The sequence below is a fragment of the Culex quinquefasciatus genome, chromosome 2, assembly GCF_015732765.1.
Source record: "Culex quinquefasciatus strain JHB chromosome 2, VPISU_Cqui_1.0_pri_paternal, whole genome shotgun sequence".
Classification (NCBI taxonomy): domain Eukaryota; kingdom Metazoa; phylum Arthropoda; class Insecta; order Diptera; family Culicidae; genus Culex; species Culex quinquefasciatus.
Window position 1 is genome coordinate 169,305,774 of NC_051862.1, and position 27,157 is coordinate 169,332,930.

The window sequence follows — 27,157 nt, forward strand, 5'->3', positions numbered from 1 at the left end:
TTTCCTTTCGATTTGCATATTTAGCTTCAATTTGTGCATTTTTCTACAATTTAAATGCCTATCGTTACGTTCTATAGCAGAAAATGTGAAAACAAGTAAACAAAATTAAAAAGTGCCTGAAAAAACATGAAAGAACTTAAAAAGGCAAAAGGTAATGAGGAGGTGGTAGAATAAGCCAAATATCATGAAAGAAAAAAAACAAACTAAACAAAAAATGCTTATAAAAATACTGAAAAAAACAAAAATAACAAAAAAACGAAAGAAGTAAAAAAAAAATACGAAGAACAAAAGTTGCTCAAAATGACTTAATGGACACGGAAAAAATAAAAATCCGTATGACCGCTGAACTACGCTGAAGTGATTTCTAATTTTTAAATCCAAGATGGTGGACAAAATGGCGGTGAGTATAATGAGGTATGTAGGTATAATACCAAACCCTGTCATCAAAAGGACTTTCGGCAAAGTATCAACTTGACAATTTTAGTTATAATTCAAAGTAGAATTTATTCGATTTGATTCAGTTGTTATGGTTCTGGCTTAAACCTTAAACCACGGATGTATGATTTCCGGTTTCGATAAATTTGATTAGATTTATAGCGGAATCAGCACATTATAACACTTAGTACTTTTTTCTTCTTGGGGGAATGTTCTCATACAATGTTAGAGTATTCGTTTTTAGGCTCTCAAATAAATAAAGTTGGTAAATAAAAGTTTTTTTCATTTTATAACAATTTATGGCACATTTTGATGTCGTTTTCATAGAACATAGAAATAAATAGTCAAACTAACAAAATCAAACTTACACATGTACATAGGTACCGGATCTAGCCGGTAGATAACTTGGTTTTGGTATTCGATTGCAAAATGAGATCATTGCTTACTGGTTAACAGAACAAAAAAAGGAATAACTTGAAATAAATACGTTTGGAATGCTGCGAGTTCAAATCCTGCCTTCGTTAAGCTCAGCGTAACGCACATTGTTCTGTTTCTGTATCTAACTACTTGTTTACTGTAATACATATATTGATATCAAACATTTCATTTTGGTTTTTCGATCTGCTACGAACTGTAGGTTCAACTTTGGTTCCACTTACATAAGACCACTTAGCAATAACTGTTCCTGCTTCTTCTTTACCCCTTAGTAATACATTTAAAAATAGTTCATTATCAAAAAATGAAGAGAAAAACTTTCAACAAAAGACCTTTCTTCAGCTGGGTCTTCCTAGTCTAAACAGTCGAGGTAACGGTAACGGAGTGCAACTCCTGCGGCGCGTTCAACACCTTACACGGAAAGTCCACCTCATCCCGCCCTTCTGCGGGTTCCGCCACGTCAGTCGGCCCAATCTGAACGACGACCGGCCGTTCCGCGTCCTCGGGCGAATCGCCCGACACGATCTGCAGGTTGTTGTCGATGCTGGAGAAGCGGAACGCAATGTCCTTGGACTGCTTCTTGTCGACCATGTTGTTGATGGCGAGGTTCAGGTTGACGCTGTGCTTGTTCATGTCCAGGTAGGAGACGGGGCGCGGCTGCCGGCTGGGCGAATCGTACTCCGTGGTGAAGGTTGTTTCGTCTTCGAGCAGCAGGTTCGGGTTGCTGGCGGAGTTGATGTAGACCGTGGGGGTGCCGGACGAGGGTGGGTAGGTGCCGACCTTCTTGGGCCGCAGCCGGACGTCGTTTTCGTAGCGCAGCTTCTGCTCGATGGTGGCCGTTTCGATGAGGGGTCGCGGGGTGTCGTAGCTTTGGAGTAGGGTCTTTTTGTCCGTGATGGGGGAGAGGTACCGGAAGCTGGCGATCGTACTGGCGTCGGTGGCCGGTTCGTACTGCGGCGTGGTCCAGAGGCTTTCCAGGCGGGCTTGTTCTTCTTGGACGAAGGAGATCTGGGCGCAGTCGGTTTCTGAGGGGATGTTGGAGAGTTAGATTTTAAAATTGTTATCGATGAATGGAAGAAATTACCGTCTTTGTTCTCGCAATAGACCGGATTCGAGATCGAGTTCTGCTCCATGTCGATGTACTTGGCCGTACGCCCAAGCAGCCGTTCAAACTGGCCAGCCAGATGCTTGAACGAGGGTCGCAACTTGGGGTCGTCGGCCCAGCACGAGCGTACGATGCTGTAGCTGCAAGATAATAAATTTGAGCAAAAGTTACACAATACAGTTCAAACATTAGCTTACATTTCCTCCGAGCAGTTGGACGGACAGTCCATCCGGTAGCCCTGCTTCAGCAGCGTGTATAGATTCTGCGGCGGAATGCCCGGGTACGGCGACGCGCCCAGCGTGATCAGTTCCCAGCACAGCACGCCGAACGCCCACACGTCACTCTTGGTGGTGTAAATGTGATCCGCGAGCGATTCCGGCGCCATCCACTTGACCGGCACGCGGTCCTTGCTCTTCTTCAGGTAGGCATCGTCCTCGTACACGTCCCGCGTCAGCCCAAAGTCGGATATCTTGCACACCTTGCCCTCGGCAAGCAGAACGTTGCGCGCCGCCAGATCACGATGAACCAGCTTGATCTCGGTCAGGTACGCCATTCCCTTGCTGATTTGCCACGCAAACGACAGGATGTCCTTGACCGTAATCGGCTCGATAGCGTTCTCGTAGTCTGCCGAGTTCATGATTTCCAGCTTGCGACTCAGCCGAAGGTGGTTTCTGAAACAACAAAACACCGCTTAATTCAAACCCCAAAAATCCGCTACCACACTCCAACTCACTTCAACGATCCGTACTGGCAGTACTCCATGATGAGCAGCGGTGAGTCGCCCTTGGTGCACGCGCCCAGCAGCCGGATCACGTTCGGATGGGCCACCTCCTGCAGCAACTGGTACTCCGAAAGCAGGGCCAGCAGTTCGACCGAGTTGGCGCCGGTTTTCAGCATCTTGACGGCGACCGTCGTGATGCCTGGGCGTTCGGGCAGATCGGTGGCGAAACCCTTGACGACCTTGCCGAACTCGCCCTCGCCGAGCGTGATGTCCAGGATGAGGCTCGAGCGGGGAAACTCCCACTTGGTGTCGAACTGGGAGGGGTGGAAGGGTTTTGTAAATTTTCTTTGAACTCACATTGAGTAGAAAAATCTCGATTTTTAGTAAGACTACAATGTTAAATATTGGCAGTTTGATTGAAAAAATATGAATGCCTCAGCGTTTTTTTGGTTGCTTCATAACATCAACGCCAAAATACACAGAATCCTCTTGGCGGTAAACACAACGCAGTAGGGCTGGCCGCTTTAATCTTCTTTTGACATACAAATTGCAAGTTTCATCCAAATAAAAAAGGAAAAAAAAATGTGAAATTCTAGAGAATTACTCCATACAATTTTTTTTTAATTTTTGAAAATAATCGCATTTGTTAAAACTTTGCGAAAAAAAAAAAAAAACGAAGTTGACTTTATAGCTGTCGGCCACCATTGCTAGTACCAACCACTAGTGTCTTCCTTTTTATCTACAAGGACTTCGCCGCCCTGGGCTCCTAAGTGTATGAAAGTATGGCACGGAGCGACGGCGCCGAATACCCATATTTACACAAAGAATTTTAGAGCGCCCGCCGCGGGATTCGAACCGGCGACCTCTGGATTGTGAGTCCAGTGCGCGGTCCGATTGATCCACACGGGCGGGACAGCAAAATCGACCGAGCCACGTGCCCAGTGGTAACGCTTCCGCCTTGTAAGCGGTAGATCGGGGTTCAAATCCCGGCTCGGACCAACACAACTGGTGATCTTTTCCCTTCTGGATTCGATTGCTTAGTAAAGGGAAGGTAGTGTATCGTCACAAACTGGACCTTATCACGACACCTTAGGGAGGCGACCTATGGAATGTTGACATTAACCTTAACATGTTAACATTAAGTTGGTTAATTGACTGCCACTGAATCCGCTTTGTAAATGCCGGCCCCGATACTCTTCAAGGGTGTTCCCCTCAGGAACTGGGAAAGATTTACTTTTTACTTTACAGCAAAATCAAATGGTGCGCTAGTGTGCGTACGCGAAACGTCATAAAGCTTTATAATAAATCATCATACCGTCGCTTGTGTGCTATCTTGTGACACGTCTGCTGTAAAAAGATAGGACGTGTCACAAGATAGCACACACGCGACGATACGTTACTGTTCCGAATTTGTGGATTTCAAGGGTCAAAGTTTACTTTCAAAAAACATTATATAAAAGTTAAAATTTGCAGTTGTGCGATACAGTATTCGAAAGATCGCAAGAAAAGCTTTCAAATGAAGGCGAATCATTAAGTTCAATTATCGATTTTCTATGATTTTTTGAACATTGGCTGATCTGTAAACTGTTCCGAATATGAGGGATGACTGTGCGAGTGCGACAAATTACAAAAAAAAAAAAAAATACTCACATCGATTTTAAAGTTAATATCGTTCATCCGCGAGTGCAGCGACATGTCCACGTTGAACACCTCCGTATCGTTGCTCACCAGGTTCATCGGGATGTTGTCCGCGTCGACCAGCTTCTTCTTGAGGCTCACTTTGCGCGTGAAGCAGTACGAAACCAGCAGCACGGCCACAATCATCGGCACGATCACGATGGCCAGCAGGTAGATCGGCGCGTGGGGACCGGTGATAAGGCCGGTGTGGTAGTACGTTCCGTCGCGGACCGCTGCCGGTACGGATGCTCCCGCCGTCACGTTGCTGCCGGTCGTTAGCGGGATTGGTTCCGTTGTGGTGGTGCTGGTTGTTTTGGGTGGCTTTGTTCGCTGCTTCATGTGTTCGGGTTTGATGTTGAGCGCCGCAACGCAGTCGCACTGACCGGTGACGCGGCACGTGCACGCACTCGTGGCCATGTGCAGGCCTCGGCGGCGACTTTTGTCGATTTCGTGCACGCCGAAGATGTTTGCCGGAAGGACGCAGTCTTGGGGACAAATTTGAACGTTTTCCCGGTAGGCCATTTCTTCGAGGGGATCGCAGTAGTTGTCTGGGCAGAAATCAAGATCTGGCGAGCAGGTGGGGTAGGTTTCCCTGAAAAACGACGGATCTGCAAACAGCATACTGGCATCGGTGCTCCGGAAGTGGCAGTTACCTTCCGTGCTGCCAATGCCACAACTGGATTCGCAGCTTTTCTTGCTGGAGTGCAGCGAGCAGAACTCTTCGACAGAGGCGTTGCAGGGCGATCCCGGATTGGACTCGAGATGAACCTTGATCGTGGCATTGTGGTTGAGCCAACCGACCTCCAGCGACAGAACCGTCCCTGGGAGCTGCTTGTGCATGATGGTGGTGTTCTTCACGTATATAATTCCCGCTGTTTTGGTGATCTCGAATGCGTCCAGCGGATTGCTGATGATGCGGTACTCCAAATCGATCTTGGTTTCGTTGAGCTGATCGTAGAAATTGCTCGGCACGGTGACTCTCGCAAATCGTGAGGTACTGTTGTACAGCGTCACCTTGGGTTCGTACTTGAAGTTTGCCAAAATGGCTGCCGCCTTCGTGCCGGACCGCTTCTTGCCTCGGGCCGGTTTCACTTCCGGGGCGACCGGGTGATCCGGACTGACCAAGGCTTCCGGTTGCGGCAGCTGGATACGGTCATGGTTCGGTGTGATGCAAATCGTCGAACTTCCCAGGTCGTTGGGAGCCAACAGTTCCGCTGGAAAACTTTCATCGACCGCTCGCAGAACGACACAGTAACGACCCTTCGGCAGAATTCCGTAATGCTGCGCTTCCAAGGCTAGAATTGAAAATATCTTAATATAAGCTCAAATTTCAAAAACCCCTCATCCTTACAACAACTAAACACGGTTTGTCTGGTAGCGGGAAGCTCGTACGTTACGCACTTTGGCTGGAACAGCCCCATGGTGTCGTTCAGCAGTTGGTAGTGCACGTGACTGTTCGCGGCGATGGTGTCGTTGTCCAGGAACAGCACATTCAAATGGGGCAGCTTTTGATCCTGAAAGTGAGACAAAAGTTACACAATAAGATTATCACTTGCTTGAACAACCTCGTAAAATTTCGTAATTAAAAGCGCTTTCGAAATCAGTTTGGCAATGTTTCCAAGAAGTCGTGTCTCGTCCAAACTTGCGGGAAAGGATAAGGTTCAAGGGTTTATCAAATAATTCCTTGAACCCGCGCCGAACCGAAATGAAATCGTTCGACACACTGGGTAAAAGCCACCAACCGTTCGTTGTTTACTCCGCTGGGCTCTGATTAATTGATGAGCGTCACGCCAATTAATTGAAGGACTGAGTAGAGGACGAAAGGATTGAGGAGCAAATCGTTGTCGATTCAAAGGAAGAAATAATAAAAAAAAGCAGTCTGGTCGCTCTGTTTTATGTTTTTCTCCGTAAATCTGTTTGGAAAAGCGGAGATGTAACATTGTTGTGGGCTGTTAGTTTACCAAAGGATACATTGTATTTGGTGCAAAAACATCTACTTAATTATCGATGTTTGTGTGAAAATCTAATTTTTGGCTTCCAAAAAATCTTTACTTCAATAATAACCGGCTAAAAAAATTTAGTAAAGATTCTGATCCAAGATCCAAGCTTTTAAAACTAAAAACCAAAAAATACCACTCAGTTAAAAAAAAAACAAAACATGAACACATAAAAAAAAACTAAAAACTAAAAACTAAAAACTAAAATCTAGAAACTAAAAACTAAAATCTAGAAACTAAAAACTAAAAACTAAAAACTAAAAACTAAAAACTAAAAACTAAAAACTAAAAACTAAAAACTAAAAACTAAAAACTAAAAACTAAAAACTAAAAACTAAAAACTAAAAACTAAAAACTAAAAACTAAAAACTAAAAACTAAAAACTAAAAACTAAAAACTAAAAACTAAAAACTAAAAACTAAAAACTAAAAACTAAAAACTAAAAACTAAAAACTAAAAACTAAAAACTAAAAACTAAAAACTAAAAACTAAAAACTAAAAACTAAAAACTAAAAACTAAAAACTAAAAACTAAAAACTAAAGCTAAAAAACTAAAAACTAAAAACTAAAAATTTAAAACTAAAAACTAAAAACTAAAAGCTAAAAACTAAAAACTAAAAACTAAAAACAAAAAACAAAAAACAAAAAACAAAAAACTAAAAACTAAAAACTAAAAACTAAAAACTAAAAACTAAAAACTAAAAACTAAAAACTAAAAACTAAAAACTAAAAACTAAAAACTAAAAACTAAAAACTAAAAACTAAAAACTAAAAACTAAAGTAATTTAATGAAATAATCATCATAAAAAATCATAAAAAAAACTATCTTCAAATTCTGATTGTAAATAAATTCAGCAGTTTTCCAGGATTCTTAAATTTCATTAATTGAAAAATGATTTATAAAATTTATTAAAAATTTCAAGTGTCCACTGGTTCTCTGATTCGGAACATTCAGAGCAGGTTTCCGTTGGCCATTTGTCAACTTTTCTAATTCTGATATTAAATAAATGTTTTTTTTTTTCTAGAAACCTAGAAAAATTAAGAACTAAAAAATGTTTTATAAAAAAAAACAAAATAAAAACAAGCTGGTTCCCTGATTCGGAACATTCAGAACGGGTTCTCGTTGGCCACTTGAATTTAAACTCATCCGGTATTCAAATTATTGATTAAAAATAATGAAACATATTACTTGCTTTAAAAATCAAAAACGAATTGATTTGTGATTCGTTTAGTTGTCAGATGAATAATAACAATATTTTTTTTTCGCTCAAAAATTTAACGTACCTATATCAAATTTTTCTAATAAGCTTTCGAATATACAGCAAATCCCCACGAAAACAGCATGATTCGAAAAAAAGTTCTCCGATCGGGCTCAACATTTTTCTGGGGGTTCATTGGCCGAAATATTTAGACCCGTATTTTTTTGTTTGGCCATTAGGGTGACCTACGCCGTGTTAGGGTGGTCCGAAAAATGGCAATTTTCGTCATTTTTCGCAAAAACAACTTTTTTTCAAAAAATCATATCTCCGCGCCATTCATCCGATTTAAGCTGTCCTAGACGCAAAAGAAAGGTGATTAGTTTGGCTATTTGGGAAAAATAGCAAGAAGTTTCAAAAATCTAGCTTAACATTTGAAAAGGTCGTATGAAAGTTTCCCGTTTTCGTCATTTTCCCATTTTTGCGCGTGGCGCGTCGAAAAACCCAGTTTTTATTTTCAAAAAATCGTATCTCAGAGTACTGACAACATAACTTCACCATTTTTTTATATGTTATGTGAAATTTTCCGAGGAATCCGATAAAAATGTTTTCAGACATAGGCCCTTTGGTCCCGAGACCTTCAAAACAGCATTTTAAGTTTTCATACGACCTTTTCAAATGTTAAGCTAGATTTTTGAAACTTCTTACTATTTTTCCCAAATAGCCAAACTAATCACCTTTCTTTTGCGTCTAGGACAGCTTAAATCGGATGAAATGGCGCGGAGATATGATTTTTTGAAGTGGTCGGACCACCCTAACACGGCGTAGGTCACCCGAATGGCCAAACAAAAAATTACGGGTCTAATTATTTTGGCCAAGGAACCCCCAGAAAAATGTTGAGCCCGATCGGAGAACTTTTATTCGAATCATGCTGTTTTTGTGGGGAATTGCTGTATAATCATAATTTTAATCTGCTTTGCGCAATAAAAATTTTACCAAAAAATAAAAAAATGAGAAAAGTAATTCTATATTATTTTACAATAAAACACTTATTTTTCAAAATAATGTTGATTCTTTATCCAAATAAACTTTTCTGTGAATATGATTTTTAATAGGAAATCCAAAAATATTGCACTTTGAGATCATAATTTGAAAATATGAGTTGATTCTGAGCAGCCATCTTGGCTTTGGTTGTGATCTTTGTCGCCGCGAATATTTTAGACAATTTAGTGTGATTTTTCGTGTTTTTTGTGCAGAAAAACCGGTGTATCTTAAAGATTTCGTGATGGGCTTTTGGGGGATAGTGGAGTTTTCATAAAATTATGGGGTTCATCGTTTTTTGGAGTGATTTAGTTTTGTTGGGAAAACAACCGATTTTTCAACGCGACCCCAAATTGAAGAGTGTGTGTGAGAAAGAAAGAGATAGAGATGTCGTGGTTGTGTGTGTTGCTTGGAGTCGTCTTTGGCCGGAAGATGACCTTGCACGAGCCGAAAAGCAGTTGAGTTGGAGTGGGTCGGTAAAGGGCGCCTAATGTTGGGGAGAGCAAGAATGGCTCACAGTCCTGGTGGCGGAGATTTCAATCGGGTGAGTGCGTTCCTTGATGGAATAAAGCGAGACGGCGAGACGCTCGTCGGGAGAGGTGTCATTTGGGAAACTTCTCTTTCTCCCTGAATTGTGACAGATGTAACGTCTCTCATCTGTCGTCTGACATGGTCTGACAGATTCAAGTCAGTGTTGCTAAAATATCGAGCATAACTAGAAAGTCTGCAAGCTTACAGACTTATGATAGACTCTTTATTTTATTTTATTTTTTTTGCCAGAATAATGATACTTTGTAAATCCAATGTAGATTTAGGATTTTTAAACGTTGGAAAATACCGCGCGTTAATGTTAGTGAGCTTTGTAAATACCGAGTGTTAAACATATAATTTTCAATCGTTCCGTACCGTGAGCATTATTTAATGTTGTTTTACTTTGGTTCTATTTTTCCACAGCCGGCTGTCTAAAATAGAATTATTTAAGATCTAAAAATATACAACAATAATTCAATGACATCTGTCTCAACAACATCATATAACAGTATGCCTTGAGAATAAAATCGAACCTGTTAAAAGTTCAAACACAACACAAATTTAAACGGGAATTAACCCAATAGCAGCTTAGACTTCCTTGACTTGAGAATAAAACTTCAATCCTTTAAAAACCAATAATATTACAAAATTAAACGGGAACTATCTCATCAGCAGCATCCGCTTGCTTGCCTTGAGAATAATAGCTCATCTTTTAAAATCATTTATGCCAATGGTCGTATCGCTTGCTTAGAGTGAATCCCAGACCTTCACCCATCACAACTACCAACTCCCCGCGACACTTACGCAACCCTGTTGTTTAAATTCGATCAAATTTGGTCAAGCGGTCAATTTGATCGAGTTCCACAATAGGGCTGGGAAAAAGAGCCTGCGGTTTCGCTACCTTTTTCTAAGTAAGTCAAGCATCAACAATCCCCGTGCTCCGCATCCTTTTTCCTTCCCGGTGAATGGTGGAGATGGGAGCGGCCGGCAATGGATGGCTCTCATGGTGCTGCCTGTCCTGTTCTGGTGGAATTGGTTTTAAATCCCTTTAATCAATTTCTAAGCAACCTGGGCTAGACAATCATCACATATACTTGACGAAATCCAGTCTGCAACCCGCTAAGATCACCATCTCCATGCGAATGCGAATGCGAATGCGAATAATTTGAAAATATGAGTTTCAAAAATACATTTAAAAATCATTGGGAAAAGTAGTCAGCCAAAATACAAGCTAAAAAATAGATCAATCCAAATATGTTTGTAAAGCATTTGAAAAGTTTAAATGTAAAAGTGTCGAATTGATTTTTTTTTGCAAAGGAAATTGTATTGGATGGAATTTATTTGGAATGAACTAAGTTTTTAGTTGGTTATGGAAGTATATTTGGTCACAATTTTGTAAATTGGAAAAAAATAAATTGCATTTCTAAATCGAATGAATTAATTAATTGAGGAAATTAAAGTGTCAATTTATTCATATTCTGCGATTTTCAGTAATTTTTATTGATATTTCACATGCGGCCCGCGATTATGGCGCTAATAACCAAAATGGCCCTCGAGGTTTAACTGACTGATTACCATTGCGAGTGTGTTTACTTCGCATTAAGAGCAACAAACTTAAAAATTTTGAAGTTTCTGCACAGTTTTGGCCAATATGCCGGATATTCTCCGGAACCGGTTATGGGAACCGGCTACTCTTAAAATATACCGTCGAATGACACCGGAAGCATCCAACAATATTTTATGGATCTTAAGTTATAGAGATAGCAAAACTTCTGCATTGAATATCTCGAATTAGGAAAACAATAAAAATATGGGGACGGTTGCTTTGTATTCGGGAAGCCGATCCCTAGAGGATCTTTGTTTTCGTTCCAAAACGTTTCCCTTACCAAAAATAACAGAATGGAAAATTAAAACCTTTCAATACCAGTGGTGAAAAGTTGAACTTTTCAGCACTGTAATGGGTGCTGAAAAGTTGCACTTTTCAACACTGGTATCGAAAAGTAACATTTTTCAATATTTTTCTGTTTTGAATGGTGAATTTACTAAAAACATGTATTATTGACATAAAATTTAATTCTAGAAGCGTTTTCGAAATTGCAAAAAATGTTGTAAGCAACTCGTTGAAAAAATGTTCTTTTTGCAACTTGTTGCATAAACGACTATTTTGTTACGTTGTGTAATTATTTAAAATTGGATACAAAAAAAAAACGTGCTGTCCCCTAATGAGCTGAGAAAGCACCAAACGATTTTCCCTAGCCGGTCAAGTATACTTTAGCCACACTATAATTCAACCACCTTCGCCACCATCATTCCTAACTTTGGCTTATCACTTGGTTTTTGTGTGGGGCGCGCGAGCGATATTGTGGGTGGCACTTCACCTTCCTGTGCACACATTCGTCGCCGTCGCCGCCGCCGCCCGCTCATTGATGATATCTATCCTACACCCTTTATCTATATAGCGGGCTGTCTGTGGGAAATGACTCTTCCACGGACAGTATAACCCAATCTGCAAACTAATTACAGTGAGTAAGTCTGAGGCAGCCCGACACGAAAACCGTTCATCATTCCGAACCGGGTAGGTGGACGAGTCGCTGCCCTTTTTTGTGGCCACATCCTGCAAACCCCCTAAAGAATGCTTTGCTTTATAGGCGGATATTCATCGTCGAAGCCTTTTAACAGGTGGGGGGCTGTATCCTCGATTAATCTGGACGACCCTCTTCACCGGGAACGTAATCCGCCCAGACGAGACAGGAAAATCCCTGTCACTTAATAGGGCTGAAAACGACAACCTCATCGGTTGACCTCCAAGGACAAAGGATATCCTGGGGCCGGTAGACTTGGGATCCCAAAAAGCACCCGGGAAGTCTATTCGACTTCAGATCGCGTGGACGCTCATCAACCAAAAGGGACGCAAGGAAGACAGGAAAGGGTTGCATGGGAATATAGATTGTTATTACCATGAATTTGCATATATGCCACCATGAGCTTTCATCGCTTCCGGACTTGGTAGCCACAGACAAGTGCACGCAACTCTTGGCAGCAACTCCAGAAGTCCTCCTAAAACGTTCACTTGTCTCTTGACCTGGGGGTCGATGAACACCGAAACCAAAAAAACGGAGTTCGGTTCTCCAAGGGAAATAATAGAACCATACCAACTATTCCGGTTGATGAAATGGAATTTTTGCATACGCGCGCGAGTAATTCCCAGACAAAATACATAAAATGGCCAGACAAGCCACAACCACCCGAAGTTGTGACCTTTAGTTCTTAGTCGTTCTTGGCCAGAGAGAGAGAGAGAGCCAGTCATCTCGGAGATGATTTCCATTTCTGATTAGAATCCAACTCACTACCGGGAAAGTCGCCAACCGGTAAGTTATCTGGGCAATTGGGAGTCGTCGGGAAAAGTGGTTTTCCACAATTTTGCATAAATGGCGATTGAAAAAAGCAAATTTCCAGCATAAATATAAAGTGTTTAGATTTAGTGGAAGGGAAACTTAGAACATATTGTTTTTTTTTGTTATTTTTGTTAACTTTTAAATTAAATTTTTAATTGGCCTTCTATTTTTTCACAAAACTGTATTTTTCAAGTAACAAAAAAAAAAAAATCTGTTCAAAACCTTGTACCTATTTACTTTCAATGCAAATCTAAAATAACATATTTTTGAAAAATGCATAACATGGCGGAATTTTTAAACTTAAGCTAAGGGTGGTACAAATTTTATTTAAAGTTTTTTTCATCAAATTGGCCCGAAAAATCAGGGGCAAAAAAAATATTTTCAAAAAAACTTCAAAATGTTTAATGGAAATTTAAGTGCAATCACTTAAACGAATTTAAAACGCATTCCTCTGAGTTTAGAATTATTTTTATTATGTTTGGGTTGATTTAAAAATCTTTTGAATTTTTGAAACTTTTTGAGTGAATTTTCTGATCAATTTGGTATCTTCGGCAAAGTTGTAGGTATTGTTGAGGACTGTTCAGAAAACAATAGGTACACAAAAAATTGATGATTTTTTAATTAACTTTTTTTTCACAAAACTCAATTTCCAAAAATACGTATTTTTGATTTTCGAGATTTTTTGTTATTAGGGGACAAAACCCGCAACTTTTGAGCCATAGAGAAGTATGGTCAAACAATCTGCTGCCGAGTTATGATTTTTTTTAAAACAGTGATTCTTGGAAAAAAATCAAAACTTCACACAAAAAAAAATTGACTCAATTTTATGATGTTACACAAATAAACACATAAGAAAATTGTGGGTTGTTTGGGAGAGACTTAGGAATCTTCAATTATCCTGTTTCTTTTTGTTTAAGCTGCTGTATCTCAACAATCTCAACCAATTTTTTAAATGGTCACTCATGGTCACTATTTGTAAAAATCGAAAAGCTGCAAATATTTCACTAAAATCAAACTTTTGGTGGCTATATCTTGAAAACAGAGTCTTTTATCAAATAATCTTTTCGATGGGAAATTCAATTTTACATAAAAATAAGGTCATTTTTTTTGCGGTGAAAAAAGGAAGGTTTAAAGGAGGTATTAGACTATGACAAACTTACACTCCTTGACAGTTTGCCTGCTTTTTTTGTTTGCAGAAACGTCAGTCTGCATACATTTTGCTTTGTTTTTGAGTTTTTTGTTTGTTTGTCATAGTCTAATACCTCCTTAACTATTTACATACCGCTGCCAAAAGCTATGGACACTTGTTTGAACGAATCAATGATGCAAAATGGCCTTCTTTTGTTATAGGGTAGGGTAGACATTTTGTAAAAAAATAATGTTATTTTTGTTGTTTTTAAATGCAAATAAAAAAAAATAAAGTTATCTTCCATATTGGTTGATTAATTATTTTTACATAATAATGGATTAGCGTGATCTGGAATAATTCTTCTATTCGCCAAAATGCAACATTATATGATACAGTGCAATAACCATAAGTTGATAACGGACATCCGGACATGCGAATTACCTTCTTATCATAAATTAAGACACAATTATTGGTATTGCCTTGTTTACACAATGTCCTCTGTTTAGTCACAATTCCAAAGTCGACCAAAAGACATCAATCGACGTACGATGAGACTTTTAAGAGTAATATCATTCGTAATGATTCTGTTCATAGTCGTAAGTTAGATTTAGGTTTCATGGTAGCTTCGAACTGAATCAAAGTTTTTCTTCGCAGCAAGCTGACCTCCAAAGGCAATCAACGCTAGATGTTATGAGGAAGCTCCAAAGTGCACTTCAACAACTATCCGAATCCCAAAACTCAAAACTTCAACAACTCGCCGAAGCCAAGCTAAGAACAACGATCGCCCTGCGAAACTTCCACTACAGCGCGCTGTTCATCAAGAGCGAATCTCTCAAAGAGATTTTCGCAGTGGAGCAGCAGGTGCTTCAGTACGGGCAAGCCGTAACCGAACCGTGGTGTTGGGAAAACAATCTGCTCCTGCTGGAAGGTGCCACAGGATGGGCTGGGAATGGGTTCGGCGAGTGTGCCAGTAAACTGATCAGGCAGCTGAAGGACGTTGTTGGCTGGGCGTATGGGCGGTTTGAGGGGGGAGGTGGTGATGTCGTTAACAAGTATCGTTTGTTGGAGGTATTTGAAAGGAGAAATATAATTAGTGATGCAGCGGCAATCAGCAAAGCCATAGATGAAGTGCACTTTTGTGGAAATGATTTTAATTTGGATTTTGGGGCAATTATTGCAGAACTAAGGGATGAACTCGATGGGATGCTACTAGTGTACGGCAGTTGCCTCGAGAATGTCCGCACAGTTTTTGAAGACAGAGTCAAAGAAATGAAACTGTACACAGCGCAGTGCCTGAAGGACCTGTAGAACCTTAAGGATGTAATCACTAACAACAATAGCCTAATAAAGCAAGAATGTCTCAATTTGGTCAAAGGCTTGGCAGATGCTAATGGGCAAGTATTATGATGTCACACTCCAAACTCTGTACCGTGGATAATCACAGAAAGGACGAGGACGACCACGGCGAGGGGGAAACTCATTTGGGATGGATTTATAGACACTCATAAAATAAGCCGCGTGGTCGTCGGGCGGCCGTCAACAGTTGTGGTTTGTTTCATATATGTACAACAGGAATTAGTACACCCCGTCGTGGTCAACGGTGGGAGTTGTTTGCGGCGAACATCGTTTGATAGCCTGCTCACGTTGTTGTCACCGACGTTGTTTAATGTTGGGTGAACAATTCAGGACATCGCATATGGCTGATGAGGATGGTGAGGATTCCAAAAGAGATGTGGAAGAATTTTACGAAGCCTGGCCGTGAAAATTTAAAATTATCCAATTCGGTTGTATCAATCAGAGTAGTTCTAATGGTATGGCTCAGATTTAAAGCTTGTTATAGTTTTGACTTGACTAATATGATAATTTTCAATATCAAAGTTTTCTCCGTAACGTTGATTAACGTGAAACGCTAAATCAACCGGAGCATAAACATAATTACCCAGAAAGTTTGATAACACTTTCATTTCGCTGAATAGTGGAGCAGTACCTTCGACAGAAATTTAAATTGCAATGCATAGCTGAGCAAGCAATAAAACAAAGTGTACGCTGCAAAACATGTGCATTTGCACGTGCAGGAGCACACCACTACCACCTTTCAGGAACATTCATCCCGCGCGGCATTCCCCGGAACACAAGCTTTATTGCGTTTGGATACACAATATCCTTAGCACGGGTGTTGGTGAGGTGGCTTCCGACTTCCGATAACGATAACGAGGAAGGGATGACAACGTCGACGCCGGCTAGAAGCTTCTCGAGTTGGCCTGGTTTGGATTGCTTCGGCGGCGTGGCGTTTTTAATTTGAAATCTAGGTAATCCTTCCATTTCACTAATTAAACGCGGCTATCGAGTTATGCGCAAATATGGGCTTGCGTTATGATTGTTGGGTCAATCGAATTCTAGTTATTTCTTGTTTTGGTTAAATTTTGAGTTGTAGTAATAACCCGGGCAGACGGTAATAACAAAATTCATGCCATTTCAATATCAAATACTGTCAAAATAACAGAAAGTGTTTAGGGTTCTTCTTAAATATTCCATTTTTGCATAAGAGTTGAATAACAGTTTATGTTACCATCTCAAAATTTGTTATTGGTCCGATATTGATTGAAAGCAAAAACAACTTGCGAATTACATTTATTGTTATGGAAGAATATCTCCAAATGTAATTGGGATGATCGGATTTGTTGTTAAAATAACAAAAAATAATAACAAAAGTTTGATCGAAGAATAACTAAAAGTTTTATTAGCCTGTTATTACAATAACAATCCAATAACAAAAAATCATAACGCCAATAAAAAAAAACGCGTTATAAATAAAATATAATGTTTTTGGCCTAGTATTTTCAAATATCAAAAAATGTTATTTCAAAGTTATTACCGTCTGCTCGGGAATTCCTTTTCAAATTTCAATAACGCAAAATCAACCACGTGTAACATTCCCAGCCCACGTAATCATTCAATCTATCCTAAACCAAAAAGTGTGACAGGCTGACAGGTCCACCGTGACATGACTGTCAAAAGTCACGGACAAATTCCCCAATCGCACCGGCGGCAGTATCAAAGGGGTTTGCCAAATTCCATCAAAAAAGGCCGGCCCAACCTACCACGCGGCATCACATCACCGGCCATGTGTGAAATTTTCAGAATTTACGTCACCTTTCTCATCAAATTGCCGCCGGAAGCCCGCCCACGGCAGAGGAAAACACACACAGCACAGTGTGGCCAGTTTTCCGGCCATGTAATGAGAAATTAATTTGCTTCCGTTGAGTTTTGCTGCCGACAGTCGGCAGCGCGTCCGGAGGATACGGGCCATTTCGCCATGCCGTGCTGCCCGGGTACTCTGGAATTATAGATTATGTATACTTGGGTAATTAATTTTAGTGTGTGACTGTAGAAAACCCTTCTCGACTCTAAAATTGCCATCGGAAAGGCTTGGCCTTGTTCCGGTGGGATTCCATTGGGGACTCATCACTGGGGGGAATGTTTGGCTTAGCGAAGGTCATTTGAGATCGAGAGTGTGTCGTTTGAAAGTTTTGAAAACAATACTTGCTTTTGCTAGTTTAAATTTACTTGAAGGAAGCCGCTTCACAAAAAAAATCTACCTGCTACTTCATCAATATATCAATATATGGACCTATTAAAAAAATATTTATTTATTTTTTGGTTGGAATTCGTGGTACATTGCAGATAGGGGAAATATACCCATTTTAATCACTCTAAGGTGTTCTCATCACTTTTGCCGTTTTCCGCTATTAAATCAATATTTTCATATATATCAACAATGTAGAGTTGCTTTCTCACCTTTTTTAAAGCTATTCATTACTTTGGAACAGTCAAAAACACTTTATGAAAGCTGTAATTCATGATCAAATTGCTGATAGGCCGATAATAGAAATAGGCTGAAAAAGGTAATACCAGCAAATGAAATGGAGCCAAAAAATTTAATGATTTTCTTCGGAGTGTTCTCTCTAGGATACAGTGAGAAAAAAAAACCCACTCCAAAGAGCACTAGGCCTGACCAGGCATTCTCCAGGATGTTTTTTTGTTTTTCGAAAGATTGGCATCACTCACAGTAAAAAATTGTGTAAATTTGGAAGGTTGAATATTACCTGTTTTATGATGTAATTATACCTCAATTTAGACTGAAAAAGTGACACTACATCAGAAAAGTGGTAAAATTACGCATTTTCAGAGGTGAGCAATTCTCTGTGATTTCGGTCATTCGATTTTTTTTAATCCGGCTGAAACTTTTTTGGTGCCTTCGGTATGCCCAAAGAAGCCACTTTGCATCATTAGTTTGTCCATATAATTTTACAAATTTGGTAGCTGTCCATACAAAAATGATAATGAAAATTCAAAAATCTGTACCTTTTGAAGGAATTTTTTGATCGATTTGGTGTCTGGGACAAAGTTGTAAGTATAAGTATAAGGACTACACTGAAAAAAAAAATGATGCACGGTAATTTTTTTTTGGTGATTTTTTATTTCACTTTTGTCACTAAAACTTGATTTGTAAAAAACATTTTTTTTATTTTTTTTTAAACCAATACTAACATTTCAAAAGAGTAATATTGAATGTTTAGCCCTTTGGAAATGTTAGTCTTGATTAAAAAAATTAAAATGTTGTTTTCGAAAAGATCGGAATATTTCACGAATGTTTCATATTTTAACATTAAAAATCGGACCATTAGTTGCTTAGATATAGAACATGGTGGGTTGTTTGGGTGAGACTTAGAAAACATAAATTTTCCTGTTTTTAAATCTCTGCATGGCAATATCTCAGCAACTAAGTGTCGTATAAATAAAGTTCAAAAAAGCAAAACACAGAGAATTTTCTCAGCTTTTCAAAAATATTTTTGCCAAACAAGGGCACTAATTTAAAAAAATGAATAACTGCGACTATTTTCAAAAAAAAATCTAAAAAGGGATATAAATCGAAAACGGTGCCCCTTATCTAAATGTATCTAAAGTACTTTTTGATTTCAAATTCGTTGCTACATCGAAAAATGAAGTTGAAAAATTCGATATTTTTAAAAAATCAGTATTGATTCAAAAATTCATAACTCGGTAAAAAATTTTTGCCCGTTCTGGAAATTTCTGAAAAGTCGGCAAATAAATAAATAAAACATATCAGAAAATTAAAAAAAGTGTAACCGTTCGGAACCTCACTCGTGAAGGTTACCGCGATTTACGCGATTTGTTATTCGTTTTCTGTAAAAGTTGGGAAGTGTTCGCGTGTCAAGTGTTTTGTCTCCGGTAAACGACCCAGCAAGTGACGTCCACCAAGAACGCAGCCAGCAGAAGCTTCCGAAACCGACCACCAGAGGACCTCGTCGGCAGTGGGCGGTAGAGAGGTGACATGACGGTAGGTTGGAAGGTCAAGGAAAAGGCGCGGAAAGAGGAGGGGAAGGACGAAGAACGACAACCGTCCAGGACTTCCCGAGATTCGTCCTATTGCCCGGACAACGTTAGAGCGAGCAGTCGGAACGCTACAACTCCGCTGCTACGCAAAGTTCAAAGTGAACGAGTGCACGGTAACCAGTACCATTAGAAGTGTCCCAGCTAGAACCAGGAAGGAGCTGGAGGACATCAGGTACGCCGTTTATCCGCCAGTGAGCCTACCCTAACAATCCCATCCACCTCATCAACAAACCCAACCGTCATGTTCAACCTAACCTCAAATTGAACGTCGCCTCCAGGACCCCTCGTACTTCGTACGCCAAAAACCCAGTCCGCAACCGGACGTGGACCCGTGTCGAGCCTGCTCCTCATCCGGGTATTCCGGACACCCTCGATGGTGCTCCGAAGGTCGTAGGACGCAACCAACCACGACAGAGGACAGGACGACAAGAACCGGTATGAGTGGGACCCTTGTACGACCGCAACCGGTCGAGTACGCCGCGAAGACCACAACCAGGAGGCTGCGCCGTGATTCGGCGAGTGCCAGAACAACAAAGAGCGGTTGCGCCGCGTAGCGGCGAGTAGCTGAAGCAACAGGAGAGGAGGAAGCGACGTCACCGGAAGCTGAGTCGAAGTACGGGGCCCCGAGAAGAAGGAAGGAAAAGAAGGTCAGATAGCCATAAGAAAGTGGGAGGAAAAATAGAAAGGATTCAATCAAGATTGTGGAGTTTTCACTGGATTCCGACGCATTTCCCAGCTTACCGCGATTCAGGACCGCAAGCATGCCGACCCTGAGGCTACATGAGGGAGTCTCGGTAGCGCTCGTGAGCCGGTGGTAACCCGACAGTTACAAAAGAAAATAAAAATAGTGTTTTTTTTTGCAAATCCAGTTTTAGTGACAAAAAATTAAATTTAAAATCACCAAAAAAATGTTTTCCGTGTTTCTTTTTTTCCAGCGTAGTCCTTATCCATATTTGCAACCAAATCGATCAAAAAATTCCTTCAAAAGATACAGATTTTGGAATTTTCATATAATAATTTGTATGGAAAACTATATGGACAAACTAATGATGCAAAATGGCTTCTTTGGGCATACCAAAGGCATCAAAAAAGCTTCAGCCGGATTAAAAAATACAAAATTAAAATTTAAAAAAAGACCGATTTCGTAGAGAAAAGCTCAGGTAAAATTTCATATTTTTCTGATATAAAAGATTTACGCCTTCCCAGATGGAATATTACACTGATTTTTGTACTGTGTAAGGTTAGGTTAGATTAGATGAGATCAACAACCTACCTTTTGAATGATCGGATCATCGAGAACCAGCTCGATGTGGGTGTCGTTCACGTGCTCCAGCCGGGGCCGGTTGTCGTTCCGATCCAGTACGGCCACCTCGAGCACCTTGTCCACCTCCAAAGGCACGCTATTTTCGCTCATCCGCACGGTACAACGCACGGCGGCCTGCAGCGCCGGTCCCGGCCGTCCCAACTCGTGATCCAGCGAGCCGTTGCTGAAGAGCGTCCCGTTGCGTTCCGCCAGATAGTTGGTTCCGTTGGTGAGTTCGTACCTGACCGAGTGCGTCCGGCAGAGCTGCTGGTAGAGTTGGGGACCGAGCGGACCGACGCGGAATCCGATGCGTTCGTTTTCGGCGATACGATAGGTGGCAGCTTCCCAGAAGCAAATCTGGTCCACGTGGTCCTCGCAAAATCGTGGCAAGTGATTCTCCTCCACTGGGACGGGGGTGATGGTGAGGCTGAGCCGTAGCACGTCGGACCCGCTGCTGGCGGAAATGATGAATTCGGTGGATTTTGGCAGGTCCATGATGTGGGACTCGATCCAGACATCGCCGGTGGTGGAGTCAATGCTCAGGAATCCCTCGGCTGGACTTTCAATTGCGTATTGATACGCCGGAGTGGAGTCGTTAGCAATGTCCCTTGGGGCGAGATTCAACAGCGGGTGGTTGCGCAGAATGATGTACGATTCCTTGGAGATGGGAAGGCTCAGATGGAGGCGCGATGTAGGATAATAAGCCTCGAGTGCTGAAACAAACGGGGAGAGTGGAGGAGTGATGATTAGTGCTTTGTTAAACGGAATTAGAGGAACATTCAGTTGAACAAACAATTCTGTGGAAGAGACAGAATTCAACAGAATGGAATCGTTGAGGCGAAAATTGAAGCTTTTCATCTTAAATTGAATTGACAAAGCGGTCTAATTGTGGTGAAAATGTGAAAACGGAATTCCTTTTGATTAACAACCCAATCTCGTCACATCAGGGATGACATCCCTTTTCATTAGTAGCGTTCGCTGGAACGCGGTTCCCGTGCCAACAGGTCTCCCAGCCACGTGTCATGTGTTGCAGCCAGGTCCAAGATGATGAAGAAGGGACGCAGAAGGGAAGAGGCGCAACATGACGACAAAATCCGTTCGTTGAAGGTAAATTAATACTTTAATGATGTTTTCATTTTCCTGTAGCGGTGTTCTCGGTGCGCTTGGTAGAAAGGATAATAAAAAGCTTTCTGATGTTGGCTTTTGCCATGGAAGACCCCTTTTACGAGGTGACTAAATAGACAGGTTAGAGGCTAATGGAATCGATGTCAGAGCACTATTGTGTCATAGAAACCGTGTGTGTTGTTTGCTCGAAAGGGTGGTGATGATGATGTGATGGAATCACACCTGTTTGGTTGATTTATACAGTTTGGCAAACAGCCATTAACTTTACGATGGATTCCACGAAAATAAAGACTCGCTCGGGCAAAAGTTCAACGCAACAATACAGCTATAAAGCAAAATTAAGCATAGTATTAAGATTTATTCCTATCAAATGTCCAGCCTTGTGAAACCAGACGGAGAAATTTAAATTAATTGCTTTCGGAGTCCTGGAGGGAGAGCTTTAAGACCAGCCCCCGTTTCAGGGGGGTAATTTAGAGCAAATAACTCAGATTATATGGCAAGTGCTTTGAAGTTCACTGTTGTACAAAGTTTGGACGTCTGCGCTCCACCTTAAATTGCCGTGACCGGTTGACTTTTTGTCTGAAAACAAAAAACATTTCGTTCATTTCACCTATTTTATTCGCGTTCTGAATGTCAAGCAGAATAGTTCAACCAACTTTTTTTTTAAATTAAAAACTTGTTTTCTTTCTATTTGTCTTGTTCAAGGTAATTTCATTAGTCCAACATGCTTAACTTTTGCTTGATAGTTTTAATTGCAATGTTTTAAATTTTTTTAAATGTGAATTAATGCTTTGGATATTGTAAATACGTTCAATATTTTTAATCATTTTTAAATTTTTCACAGGTTTACAAATCTGGATAACCTGGCCTTACCACAACAGTATCGAAAAAGGCAACATTGCCATTTTTAGTATTTCAACCCTTGCATGACAAATATCCTGACAAATATCGCGGGGGCATGGCACAAAGGAAAAAATACTTTTGATGCACCGTTAAGTATGTATTGCCATGGCAATTTCAGCAAAAAACTGCTAGTCGTTTGTTCTTATTATGGACAGCTGTTGCGAATGGACAAGCAAAATGTCAAGCACCAGCAGACTAGAACGAGACTACTTTTTTGTTGTGTCTCTGTTGAGTTAAAGTTTTACGCGCTCTGTACGTGGAAGTACATGGAAAATTAAAGGGTTTTACTTTGCAGTGCAGTTTGAGAAAGAGAGCTCGGTTGCTGAACTTGATGAAGATGAACAATATAACTTTTTTCATCATTTGGATTTAAAATTGCCCAGCTCGTTACCATAAGAGAAGATGATGACTTTTTGTGACAAAGTTTTAGATTAGTTTGGAATCAGTTTTTAATAACACACTGCAAAAAACGAACTACATGCTTAGCACATCAACCCCCAAACTCCCAAGCTGGGAGATTAAGTGTTAAATCAAGAAGAAAAATACATAACAAGAGAAATAACGTTTTTTAGAGCAAAAGATATTCCATTTAACTTTTAGTAACAAGGGGAAAAAAATCTAATCATATTTAGTCAGTGTATGGTTAATTGAGTTGCTCGTAGCAAATTGGTAAATTGGACTAATAATAACCATATGCGAATTGGTTATCACTGATATTCGTGAAAGCAGCAGAAGATTGATTAGTCTGGCCACAGTCAATGATGAATGGCACTGACTGCCACCATCGCTGATAATTATCTGACTCTTTTTCTTCTTTACCGTAGTATAGTTTCATATTGGTGCTTTCGGAAACATATCGATAATAATCGATAACCCACGTATGACTAGAACCGAAGAGATTATTCGAGCAGCATTTCGCTATTTGTATACACACCAAACATCAATATATGCAAATGTAACGGATTTTCCCTCATTTTCCGCGGTTAAGTACCGTTGAAGTTCGGCGAAACAGATAAGCTGTAGATAGGGGGGAAACGTGTATTTTCAGCGGGCAGCTAATGTTTAATGACGTTTAATATAAACTTTAAAAAGCCAAAAACATGTGCTATTCCCCCTACCTGGTGCATCTGGGTTGAACCGTATCCATCCTCACACAACGCGCCGCTGATTGCACGTGGCGAGTACGGATGGGCTTTATTGTTTTACCTGCTTATGTTGCGAAAACTCCCGCGGGGGAGTTGGTTTCGGGGAATTATGAAGGCCTCCCCATTTCTCCATTCAAATGAGCGCGATTCCGGCGAATTCGTTGAATAACATTTGCGCTGAGGAGCTCAAATCCAGAACTCAAACAAAACAACAGAAATTCCACATAAATGCAACAAGTTCGAAACCGGAGGGGCTTAAAGTTTGAGGTTGGGATCTATGACGTTAATATTTGAACCGTATTTAATCTCTTGTACAAATATCCCGATGAGTTTTGGATGAGTTACTTCTGTTTATGGCTTCTAGATATCGTCTGATATCTCTTACAATACTAAATTAATATTCACACTATTCTATCACCGCCACATTGGCCACCATTTTGGAATACACATTGCCAGATCACTTTGGAGTAGAGGGTGACGAGCGGGAATTCCCGGGAAAATTTTCCGGGAATTCGACCGTTTTTGGACCTCTCGATTCCCGGGAAATTCGGTCGAGACTCTAGGGAAATTTGAAATTTATAAATATCGAAGCCACAATTTATAAAATAATCAGAAAATTATTTGAAAAGTTCGAAATTGCTTAGAACATTCGAAAACACCAATGCTTCTCAATTCTTCTTTTTAAGAAAGTATAAGTTTTAACTTGTAAAAAATTCCAATAACTATACTGCCCATGTTCACATAAATGTCCCATATGCAAAAACAGCAAGCTGAGAAAAACGCATTTGAAGTTTGTCCCATATAAATAAACTGGATTTCCTCCTGATATCTAGAACAAAGTACTGGATGTTATAGGCTCTTTCGAAAGAGCACACAATTTTGAACCAAACTGCATCAATAACTCGAAATCGATGAAAATGCATATGGGACATTTATGCGATCAGGGGCAGTATAATCGACAGAAGCCTAAAATTTTCCTTGAAGCATACTTTGCATTTACACCCCAGAAATTGAAGTTTGTTAAACGTTATTTTTATTTATTATTTCTAAGACGGAAAAGCATTTCAAGATAAGCTCAATTCCCATATCTTTTTTAAGCATAGCAATCCTCACAATCTGTTTTTTTTTCAAATGTCAATAAGTCATTTTGTGTTTCACGTCAAACTCAATTTTAAATTATATTTTTGAAAAAAAGCTTGGATAATCTTTGTAATGTTAAGGTCCGCCAATTGTTGAATTTCTTGATAACTGTAATTTTTTTCTTCAATGAATATTTGCAGTTGACCTTTAAGAGCGAGTTTTTCACCAATGTGTAACAGGTCGTATCGAGGTGCTCCGATTTGGATGAAACTTTCAGCGTTTGTTTGTCTATACATGAGATGAATTCATGCCAAATATGAGCCCTCTACGACAAAGGGAAGTGGGGTAAAACGGGCTTTGAAGTTTGAGGTCCAAAAAATCAAAAAAATCTTAAAATTGCTCGCATTTCCGTAAAACTTCATCAATTCCAACTCTCTTAGATGGATTCGAAAGGTCTTTTGGAGCACTTTAAAATGTGCCATAGACATCCAGGATTGGTTCGACTTTTTCTCTTAGCTTTTGCAAATTACTGTCAAAAATGGATTTTTTTAAAACCTTAATATCTTTTTCCAACAGCCTCCAACACCCATACTCCCATAGGTCAAAAGATAGGTAATTACATGGACTATAAGCCTCAGTGTTAACTTTTTGGCCAATCGCAGTTTTTCTCATAGTTTTTCGATTTTTCTAGAACAAACATTTTACAACGTTAGTTTTTGCCCTGTAGGCCGCCATAGCGGCACTTTTTGGTCTCAATTTTGTCATATTCGGAATCCTCGGACAATTTCACGTAAGTTAGCAGTATTGGAGTAGTAAATTTGATTGGAAAAATTGCCATTTAGAATGAATTAAAATATTTTTTAACAATTTGTTGGATTAGGGGTAAAACAGGTTTTCGCCTACTTGATACAGCATTTGACGTATTGATCACAGGGGAAATAAGATCCATTTCTTTTTTCAAAAATGTTTTATTTAATTATTTTTTAAATCCAATTTACAACCCCAATACTACTAACTTACGTGAAATTGTCCGAGGATTCCGAATATGACAAAATTGAGACCAAAAAGTGCCGCTATGGCGGCCTACAGGGCAAAAACTAACGTTGTAAAATGTTTGTTCTAGAAAAATCGAAAAACTATGAGAAAAACTGCGATTGGCCAAAAAGTTAACACCGTAGGCTTATAGTCCATGTAATTACCTATTTTTTGACCTATGGGAGTATGGGTGTTGGAGGCTGTTGGAAAAAGATATTAAGGTTTTAAAAAAATCCATTTTTGACAGTAATTTGCAAAAGCTAAGAGAAAAAGTCGAACCAATCCTGGATGTCTATGGCACATTTTGAAGTGCTTCAAAAGACCTTTCAAATGCATCTAAGAGAGTTGGAATTGATGAAGTTTTACGGAAATGCGAGCAATTTTAAGATTTTTTTGATTTTTTGGACCTCAAACTTCAAAGCCCGTTTTACCCCACTTCCCTTTGTCGTAGAGGGCTCATATTTGGCATGAGTTCATCTCATGTATAGACAAACAAACGCTGAAAGTTTCATCCAAATCGGAGCACCTCGATACAACCTTTAGAACAAACCGAGCAATATTTACAAATACTGCCTCTTAAAAGGAAAAAAAAACGAAGTTTAAATTGTTGTTTTTAGTCGTTATTTATCATCTTGCAAAAATCCTGATACTAGAAAATTATATATTAGCTTTTTTTTACTTCATAAAAATCTATTAAGAAGTTCATGCAACCAGTTTATGCATCTTTTGATAAATCACTCAGTGCGAATTAAGATTCGTAAACATTTTAAACTACAATTTTGAGTCCCAAAAAGTTCAAGAAACGATCTTGTATTTGCAGATTCAGAAAAAAAAAACAAAATGTAGATATAATTCCTCAAAATAATGAGGATACTTAAATTAACGTTTCATAGAACAAGTCGACGTCGTCGTGCTATCATGTCGCACCCGCCATTTTGACGTTCCGAGAAAAACGCGTTTTAATGTTTGACCTTGAATATACAAAAACGAGAGCACGCAATGTAAACAATAACAAACACGTTTTGTTTGGCTGACCATTCTGTGCATTGTCCCAAAGTTTGGTTGAAGTTGGTTGCTGGAGTCCCGAGTTATAATTACAAATGTTTACGGTAGTCTAGCTTGTACGTGCGACAAACGCATCCTGACTTTCCTGGCCTGAAATCCCTTTGGCCTTTTGTCGCACTTACATCAATTTTCATGGAGTGACAAGATAGCACGACAAGATTGAAACTACTTTCATATGTAAAGTGACAAAAATGCACGGAGTTTTTTCGGTTTTTGTTGAATATCTCAGGATTGAAATCGAATTTTGGGGATCTGTGAAGGTCAAAAGGTGAGGCATTGTGAGCTGCACAAAACGGCGTTCTTAACTCAATTTGGCCCAAAATGCACGTACGACAAGTTAGCACGATGGCGACGAAGTATAAATTAGTTGAAACTTCATTCATTGAAATGAAACAAATTTGTTACAATTCTTTTAAAATTA

General features: G+C 39.8%; 1 protein-coding gene across 1 annotated transcript in view; it reads right to left on the bottom strand.

Annotated features, from left to right (window-relative positions):
* Positions 1 to 511: 511 nt before the first annotated feature.
* The window catches only part of LOC6031360, a 55,524-nt gene continuing 28,878 nt past the window's right edge, over positions 512 to 27,157 (bottom strand). Inside the window, exons 3-9 of the mRNA XM_038253173.1 lie at positions 20,354 to 21,096; positions 5,725 to 5,887; positions 4,347 to 5,668; positions 2,709 to 3,010; positions 2,173 to 2,646; positions 1,955 to 2,115; positions 512 to 1,895 (exon numbers count right to left, since the gene is read on the bottom strand). Coding sequence (XP_038109101.1) covers positions 1,228 to 1,895; positions 1,955 to 2,115; positions 2,173 to 2,646; positions 2,709 to 3,010; positions 4,347 to 5,668; positions 5,725 to 5,887; positions 20,354 to 21,096 — 3,833 coding nt within the window. The 3' untranslated portion in view covers positions 512 to 1,227. The remainder of the gene's footprint in view (positions 1,896 to 1,954; positions 2,116 to 2,172; positions 2,647 to 2,708; positions 3,011 to 4,346; positions 5,669 to 5,724; positions 5,888 to 20,353; positions 21,097 to 27,157) is intronic.